The following is a 9,336-nucleotide window of genomic DNA, read 5'->3' as shown; positions in this document are numbered from 1 at the left end:
ACGCGAAAGCCTAACGAGCAAAGAAGCACAGCCCTTCCATCGACAAAGACTCCTAACACGAGGACTTATTCAATAAGCACTTGCATGGTCATTGCCTCAGTAGGTCGATCTATGATGACTCGCATTGTGTACTTTTTATTTTTGAAGATGGTGATCATAGGACTACCTTTTATCAATATAACATGCTCAATCTGCTCTTGCTAGCAATGGCAAAGAAGTTGAAGGTAATGAATCTTCTTTCTTCCTTGTTTTTTCTCTTAGTTTATTCATTGATTTGTTTATTATTAGATTTTGATTGCTCTTTTAGATTTCTTTTTTGCAGTGCTTTAAACTGAAGGGTTCCTGCAAAAGCTCTTTGACCATCTGGTTCAAAGGTTCCTTCACACGGGTTGCTAATGTTGCGATACGCAGAGCGTAGAGCCGATTCACTAAGAAAATGACCTAGTTAAAGAACCGGTCCATCCATTGAAACTCTTTATCGAGTCGATGAAGATCCCTCACTTTGTCCCTAGTTCACAAGCCTGTTCCATAACTAGCCTTGAACCATACTACATGGAAGCACACGTTTTGGTCCAAGTTTCCCAATCGAGGGAAAAGAAAAGAGAGAATCTTAAACTAAGTTACGTAATGAAGCTTTTAGTGGAAAAAAACGATCTAGTAACAAAGGAAATAATGTATAGAGTATAGTTATTAAATTAAAAAAAATTAAAATACAGCCAGTAAAATAAGAATGATAAAAGCGTTTAGTAACTAAATTTATAATTTCATTTGTTTTGGCTAATAACAATGAATTGAAACTATTTTCAGTTTATCCTCTGTGAACTGCAGCTTCAGTTCTTCAACCCCATCAAATAGATCCCACGAAAGCACCAAGAGAAACTCTCTAGCTGAGAAGGGAAAAACAAACCATTTACTATTTCGAGAATTCCCACGCAGAAAAGAAAAAGAAAAAACCCAGAAATTTGAAGCCATGAAACAGTTACATAAGCAATCAAGCGTGAACCATAGGCGAGATGAGGAAATGTCAATACCCCAAGCGCCTCCTTACTCGCCCAAAAACTTGAAATACCCCAGATCTCTCCCTAGATCCATTAACTATCTCTTCAAGGAACAACGGCTTTTGTTTATCTTTATCGGCATTTTAATCGGCTCCACTTTCTTCATCCTCCAGCCGACTCTCTCTCGTTTAGCCCCATCCGAGACCCGCCCTTCCATCCCCAGATCTTTCTCCAAAGATGACGTCATTTCCCACACCCAAGACTTCTCCGTTTCTACAAAGCCGGTTCACGGCAAGGTGGGTCGGGTCCCCGTTGGGATCGGCCGGCGGAGAATGAGGATCGTAGTCACCGGTGGGGCTGGCTTCGTTGGGAGCCATCTCGCTGATAAGCTTATTGGAAGAGGCGATCAAGTGATTGTTATAGATAATTTCTTCACCGGGAGGAAAGAAAACGTGGTTCATCTTTTCCGGAACCCGAGGTTCGAACTCATCCGACACGACGTTGTTGAATCGATTCTCTTGGAAGTGGATCAGATCTATCACTTAGCTTGCCCTGCTTCTCCGGTTCATTATAAATACAATCCGGTCAAGACCATCATATCCTTTCCTATAATTTAATGCCAATTTCTCTTTTGTATTTGGTATTCTTCTTTACGTTTCTATGTTCATCAAAACTGTTTGATTTAATGAGTTGCTTTTTTTATTGAATTGTGTTTATTTGAGATCCTTAACTTAGTGAGATTACAAGACAAATGTGATGGGCACTCTTAATATGTTGGGGCTTGCAAAGAGAGTTGGGGCCAGGTTTTTGCTTAGTAGCACGAGTGAGGTTTATGGCGATCCCCTTCAGCATCCCCAGAAAGAAACCTATTGGGGAAATGTGAATCCAATTGGTAAGGAGCTTATACGATGCAACATCAGTTTGTTTTGGCTGATGAATATTCTTTGGTTTTACCTTGCAAAATGTTATCTTTCCGTTAATGTGATTAGGGGAGAGGAGTTGCTATGACGAAGGAAAAAGAACTGCCGAAACCTTAACCATGGATTATCATCGAGGTGCGGGTGTGGAGGTACGTTTTTTTTTTTTGTATATTTACTTGAACAATTTTGGAATGCTCGAGTAATTTACATAAAATATTGTATTCGGAAGCTGCACTAGAAACTACAATCTTGTAATATTTATGGCAATATCCGCATTAAATATTCCTGTTGCATTGACTATCCTGTTATGATTTAGCATGTATCAGTTCTCTAGAATGATCTAGTGTTAATGTGTTATTACTTGGAGCATTGTCGCCTTTGATACTCGATGAGGATGAAAGAATTTGTGAAGGGTTAATTGTGAATATTATTAAAAATTTATGTGGAAGGGAGATTAGAAAAAGGCCTATGTTACAATAGAGGCTACCTGTGATGGTCAGATGATGATACTTTCTGTGTACAGGTGCGAATTGCTCGTATTTTCAACACTTATGGTCCTCGAATGTGCTTGGATGATGGACGTGTCGTTAGCAATTTCGTTGCTCAGGTTGAATGATCCTATGAATCATTTTCTGGCATCGTATGTAGAATTCAATTGAGATTTGGATCATACAACATTTTCTAATTTTTGTAGCTTTATATTACAGGCCATTCGAAAGCAGCCAATGACTGTTTATGGTGATGGGAAACAAACACGTAGCTTCCAATACGTTTCTGATTTGGTATGTCTGCATGTTTATTATCATAACTGCTCTCGATATGGTGCTTTTTTTTCTAGGTGACTTGTATTGGTATTCCAATTGTGAATACTGGAGAAGTGTGAAGTGGAAAAAACTTAGATGATTTTTCTCACTGGGAATAGAGCGAGGAAGTAAAACTAGCCGTGTATAATTTCATTTATTTCAATGGTTAGAACTTAGAAGTGAGACAGTTTCGAAGTTAAGAAGATAAAGTGCCATACAATTGAAAAGGATTTCATACTCTTCATGAATTACAGGTGGATGGACTTGTTGCTTTAATGGAAGGTGAGCACATAGGACCTTTTAATCTGGGCAACCCGGGAGAGTTCACTATGCTTGAATTGGCCGAGGTTTGTCCTTCCGCACCCAATATGTTTTATGTTGACTAATCTTAGCATTAATGGAGGGCCTTCTGAAATTCATTTTCCTCCTAACCTATCAGGTTGTCAAAGACACAATCGATCCAAGTGCAACGATAGAATATAAACCGAATACTGCAGATGATCCACATATGAGGAAACCGGATATCAGCAAAGCAAAGGAGCTGCTGAACTGGGAGCCAAAAATCCCCCTGAGGGAAGGGTTGCCCCTTATGGTGAATGATTTCCGGAACCGCATTTTGAACGAAGGTGAAGGGAAAGGAGCTTAAATGCAAAATGAAGAAATAATGCAACAAGTATGTATAGTGCGAACGACAGGTGTGTTTTGTCAATTCATTTCATTATTATTATTATTATCATCCGTGATCTATGTTACCTGAAAAAATTAGCAGTTTCAGCTCCTCTATAACAAGATATGTTCTTTCCTTTTATGATAATCAGCTCCCATTGTTCGCATCTACATTGTGTAGTTCTTAATAATAATTAGGGTTTTTTTCTCCTATCAAATGATTTGTTAATATTTAGAAAAAATTTCTTCAATAATAAAAATGTATGGCAAAATAAAGGTCCTGAAGCCTCTGGGTTTCAACGTGTCTCTCGTCAGTTTGAATCTACTATTATTCGTTGAGTTTATTTTTAGTTGAACAAGCCTTGCATTTGAGTAACAATAAAACACAAATTATCATTAGATCTTCTACATCAAATTGGTTCTCATTAATATTTAGTGTAATGAAATATATTCAATAATTGATGTTCATATATGCGAGAATCATTAAACAAAACTCGACGATAATTAGGACTAATGAGAAGAAACAATGCTTTAATATGATTGAAACCATTACTATGTTCATAAAGAAAGAAGAAATAAGATTGTGTTTGCCTCTAGATTTCTTTGATGGTTCAAACATGATGTTTTGATTGCATGCATCTATTTTTTCTATTGTTATTACTTGTATTAAACGCACCACTGAATTTCAAATTGAACACGTGGTTTATTTCCATACGTTGTTATCGATCGAGAAGTTCAAGACAATAAATAGAGTAATAGTTTATTTATGTTAGTGTTTTTAGTGGTATGTATAATTGTCTTGTATCATTCATTTTTTCCCCTATCCAAGTTGTGTTAATTTGGGTCTTGGAGTGCTTGATATAATATGATTTGTAGATTATAACGTAAGGTTCATGATGATGAATTAATGTATGATAGCATGTGATATTTTGATCCCATGTGTTAATTGATAAGGCATGATCGTGTTAGAAAGTTAAAGAAAATGGTAATGAGTACTATGTGCGTAAAGAACAAGACTAAACGTTGCAGGAAAGTGATGACATTGTGCTCTAGTTTGGATAATTCATAAATTTTGTTGAGCACTAGGAATATTGTGTCCCCTATTATGTAAGTAGTTGTGTAAAGATGGTGAGGATAAATAAAAAGTTTTAAGCAAGTTAAACTGAATTAAATTAAACAAATTAAAATTAAGAAAGTTTCCTCCAATCATGTTGTGACACGTATTACCATCTAATTGGTGATTAAATTTATTAAACTGAACTAAAATCATGACAAAATTGATAATGTGTGTAAATATTGAGGATTAAATGTATAATTATACTATTTTTTTAACAAGCACATCAACTCCTTCATTAAATATTAATGACAGGTGAATTGATTGGCAATAACTAAATAGTTAGATGGTCTGCTTGACAAATTAAAAGATCGGTGATCAAAATAAAAATTAACAATAATTGAGTGATAATAGATATAATTTATTCAATAAATTATTTCAAAAAGAGAGAATGTGAATTAATTAAAATGTATTTTTATTTATTCTATTCTATTCTATTTGTAATTCTATTAATACGTAACTGGAAAAAAAACATCCTTCTTACCAAATATATTAAAAATAAATTTTAATTTTTTTTATATATATTTTTATCTTTTAATTTCTCATCATTTTAATTCACTTTCTACACTATTAAGTACAACTTGCATGATGTCCGGTATCCTTGGTAATGAAAAAAAATGTAGCATTGTATAGCGAGCTGGGGGTTGATAATTTAGCCGTTGCTCTGTCTCATATGATTCACATACAAACAGGTAGGCCATCCCCCACCTGAAGCATTTAATTAACTCTGTTCTTGTCAATATATATATAATGATTTTTTAAAAAAGGAAAAAGTTTGAAAACTCAACGGCTTTTTTCATGGATCAAGAGGTTGAACATAAAAGCAGAAATCAGTTGGGAGTTGCTGTGTATAAGCCACTGGTTATCTTATCTATCTACAAACCTCAAAAAAGAGATGAAAGGAATGAACATTTTATGTGCATCCCAAGCTTCAACAGCCGTACGTTCAAGCAGGGACCAAGCCTCAGCATCCTCCCTTCAAACCACTACCATTAGAGACTCCAAAAGGTTCGGTAAAACCCTTCCTTCAAACCTTTGTACCTCTCAGCCACCGCCATTCAATCCTTTGCCTTACCATCAGCTGAAGAACAATGAGAAAAGGTCTTCCAATAATGAAGTTTCAGCCAACTCCAATGATCTCATCAAGAAGAACAGTTCGTTGAAGCCAACCGATGCAATTACAAGGAAAAGCAGTTGTTCTGACATTAAAGATGCAGATACCGGTGATAAGCAGATTCAATCTGTACAACAAGATCAACACCAGGTTTCCCTACTCTTCCATTTCACTATTGTTATTGAAGTATCAAATTTGCAGTTAAGTTTTCAATAAATTTGGTCTCAGGTAGTGGTTCTAAAGGTGTCATTGCACTGCAAAGGTTGTGAGGGAAAAGTGAGGAAACATTTATCAAGAATGGAAGGTATGTATGTATATATGCTTAACAGATACATGGTCATCTCCATCAAACCAAAATTACAACCATTTTTGTATGTTTTGAATAGGTGTGACATCCTTCAGCATCGACTCTGCAGCAAAGAAGGTGACAATTGTTGGAGATGTGACACCATCACAAGTGTTGGCCAGTGTTTCCAGGGTTAAGACTGCACAATTTTGGACATCGGCTGTTGCCTCAACCAATAAAATGATAACAAAGTAGCATTGTTAATTACTTCTTTGAACAAGAAATCTAAGCAAATTAGACTATTTTTTATTCTGAAAATGGTAATTTAGTTTGTCATGGAACTCGACTCTGATAACAAAGTAGCTTACAACTTTATATTTACATGATAACTTGCTGCAATTCATCGGATTCAAGATTCAACCAGAATGGTGAAAAGGGTAGCTTGATATTGATACCTTTTGATGATTCTTGCCGGTGTAAAAATCTAGAACTTATATATACAGTCTTGAAATGATCATATTCCAATCTATATATTTACCAGAGATTTGTGCAGGCTATCTTCGAGCTCTTGTATGTTCCACTTTGAGGTAATTTTTCTTGCAGGCTTTATCCATGGGCATTGGTGCATCAGTTGCTGATAGATTTTCAGTAGCTTTGAATTGATCGTGTTGAAAATCAGCCTCCTTTCAGTCCTTGACCAAGAATTTAGATTATGATATTTATTTTCTCGAGTTCTTCAAATACTATCTGATTCACATGACATTCTGGACAATGCCATGTGGCTGAGAAGGTATCAAGGTCAGCTCCATTGATTCCAGAATCAATCAAGACATGAATTATGAACACAGACTCCAAATTCCATTTGGTCATTGCTATCCCTTTGTCCTTGACATACCGAACAGATACTTGATCACCATCATCATCAATAGAAAGAAGCATTGTTCCCTCTTCATATGCCTCGGTTTCGAGTTTTAATACTTGAAGTTGCATTCAAAGGCCTAAAAATATAAACATAACTAAAGGATTAAACAGAATAGATAGAATAACAAGCAATGCGAAATAAAAAATGGAATGTTTCATGCAGCATAATTCAACTAACATTTTATAAGAGTTGTGCATTATAACATAGATGTAAACAATCAAGAGAACCCATTCACTCAGATGTTGAAGGAGAGCTTATGATTCCATAGCTTTAACGTCCCTTAGTACTAGAATCTGATCAAAAACCTAGAAAATTTAAAACGACTGTATCTGTTCTAATCCAAATGGATGCTAAAACATACAAGTAATGAAGCTAAAACAGCCCATAAATTGCCATGAAGGTCGGCACTAATACTCTCAAAGCAATCAGAACCAGTTGATTCTATAACTCAAATTGGACTTGGTTGATCTCTCTCCTTAGAGCCTACTAGAGATCCTAGTTCCGATACAGGGCAATGCTATGGGGCTTGTTGATGTGGATGCCTTTATTGGAAAGCAATATCAGAGAAGGAAGGCAATAAATATATAGAGGGCAGCAGATTAGAGTTTGCTGTAATATTTCTTCTTCAAGCCTGCTTGCAGGGATATCAAACTTTTGTCTTGATATTAGCAGCAACACTGAATTTGAAACAACCAAAGGTTCGAATAAATATGTACTTGGTCTCATATTCCGTTGAATCTCTTAAATCTAACTCACCCCATCGGTCATTCTCAATATATGTTCGTTTTCGAATGAGGATTCAGAGGAAAAGAAGCTGTTACCTGTATCAACAAGAGCAGTGCAGAAGTCCAATGCCATTTTTCTTTTCTACCGACTAGATGTTAAACTCCATTAGAATGCTGGCAACTTCACTGTCCAGTGAATGTTGGATACAAATTCTCAAGGCGCTGTAGATTTCATCTATTTGGCAGTGTTTGCAATCCTTATTCAGGAAAACGTGAACTTTGTTTCTTATTTCGATCCAACTGCAGCCTGGAATTCTTTTCATCTGTTTCTCTTTTATCTCTCTCCTCACCGTCGATGCAATTTCCCATCTGCCAGCGGCAGAATATGCATTGGACAGCATTATATATGATGAAACATCCCCAGGGTCCAATGCCATGATTTTCCTTGCTGCAAATTCGCCAAGTTCCCTATTTGAGTGAATTTGGCAACCTCCAAGCAGTGCTTTCCAAAAACCAATACCTGGTTCAAAAGGCAATTGGTGAATAAACTCCTCAGCTTCCTTGAACCGCCCGGACCGAGCGAGTATATCCACCATACAAGCATAATGCTCTGGTTTAAGCAAGCTGGATTCCTTAAGCCTTACCTTGTTGAAATACGAATAACCCTCAGTAACAAGACCAGCATGATTACAAGCCCATAATAAACCAAGAATTGTAACATAAGTAGGCCTAAAGCCACTTACTAGCATCCTTTCGAATAATTCAATGGCTTCCTTCCCTCTTCCATTCTGCGCATAACCACATATCAAAGCATTCCAAGAAACAACATTTCTTCCGTGAAGTTTATCGAAAACCAAGAGACTATCATCCATACTTCCACATTTGGCATAGAAACTAATAAGAGCATTGCCTATAAACACATTAAGTTGATCTCCCAAAGACTTAAAAGCATAAGCATGAAAACTTTTTCCCTTCCCAAGAGCGGCTATATTAGCTGCTGCAATAATAACACAAGGGAAAGTGGGTTCACTAGGCATCACCCCTTCTCTCAACATCTGAATGAAAATATTTACAGCCTCTTCATTACGACCAGTTTGGCTAAACCCAGAAATCATTGCATTCCAAGAAACAACATTTCTCTCGGGCATCACTTTAAACAGCCATAAAGCATCCTCAAATCTCTCATTCTTCAAGTATCCAGATATCAAAGTTGTGTAAGATACAACATTGGGTTGATGGGTATCTTCGAAAACCCTGCTAGCTTCCTCTATTGTACTCAACTTTGAATAAAGATCTAAACTTGCACTACCCACAAAAACATTGAAATTAAGGCCCCTTTTGATTGCACAGGCGTGAAGTTGCTTCCCGATATTGAGGTCCTTTAACAAAGTGGAAGAGTGCATCACCGTCCCAAACGTGAACTCAGTGGGTCTAATATTGTTAGAAAGCATCCTGGTAAACAAATATATGGCTTCTTTATGTTGCTTTTTCTTAGAGAATGTTCCAATTATGGATGTGGCTGAAACTACACCTAAGTCAGACATTTCGTCGAACAACTTACAAGCATCCGAAAACGAGCTCGATGAACCGTTCAATATATGAATGTGAGCATTTGTAGCCTTTTGGATGTCAAATAAAGGATTATAAGCTTCTCTGCTGAACATGGTTGCGACAGCTGTTAAAGGCAACCTACAATTTGAACTCAACCGAGGCATCAAAGGTTTTTCTGTGTAGTTTCTATTCTGTGGCTAAATAAAGGCCAATAGAAAGGGTAGTCCAATAATGACA

At 36.6% G+C, this 9,336-nt stretch overlaps 3 protein-coding genes across 3 annotated transcripts; 2 read left to right on the top strand and 1 right to left on the bottom strand.

Moving 5' to 3' along the window:
• The first annotated feature begins 762 nt into the window (after positions 1-762).
• LOC120207496 (UDP-glucuronic acid decarboxylase 1-like) lies at positions 763-3,597 on the top strand. The gene is made up of 7 exons (XM_039206948.1): positions 763-1,594; positions 1,743-1,890; positions 1,988-2,067; positions 2,442-2,525; positions 2,626-2,700; positions 2,976-3,068; positions 3,161-3,597. Exons 1-7 carry the CDS (start codon positions 971-973, stop codon positions 3,365-3,367), a joined length of 1,311 nt encoding a protein of 436 aa, XP_039062879.1. The 5' UTR covers positions 763-970; the 3' UTR covers positions 3,368-3,597.
• A 1,741-nt stretch (positions 3,598-5,338) lies between these two features.
• LOC120207498 lies at positions 5,339-6,252 on the top strand. Its single transcript, XM_039206950.1, has 3 exons — positions 5,339-5,765; positions 5,844-5,919; positions 6,002-6,252. Exons 1-3 carry the CDS (start codon positions 5,397-5,399, stop codon positions 6,154-6,156), a joined length of 600 nt encoding a protein of 199 aa, XP_039062881.1. The 5' UTR covers positions 5,339-5,396; the 3' UTR covers positions 6,157-6,252.
• Positions 6,253-7,593: 1,341 nt separating this feature from the next.
• LOC120207494 (pentatricopeptide repeat-containing protein At5g42450, mitochondrial) lies at positions 7,594-9,329 on the bottom strand. Its single transcript, XM_039206947.1, has one exon. The coding sequence runs from the start codon at positions 9,261-9,263 to the stop codon at positions 7,698-7,700; it is 1,566 nt and encodes a 521-aa protein (XP_039062878.1). The 5' UTR covers positions 9,264-9,329; the 3' UTR covers positions 7,594-7,697.
• Between the last annotated feature and the right edge of the window lie 7 nt (positions 9,330-9,336).

Source organism: Hibiscus syriacus, unplaced genomic scaffold (genome assembly GCF_006381635.1).
Source record: "Hibiscus syriacus cultivar Baekdansim isolate YM2019G1 unplaced genomic scaffold, ASM638163v2 tig00014862_pilon, whole genome shotgun sequence".
Taxonomy (NCBI): domain Eukaryota; kingdom Viridiplantae; phylum Streptophyta; class Magnoliopsida; order Malvales; family Malvaceae; genus Hibiscus; species Hibiscus syriacus.
The sequence above is the reverse complement of the archived record's forward strand: the minus strand, read 5'-3'. Positions and strand labels throughout refer to the sequence as shown.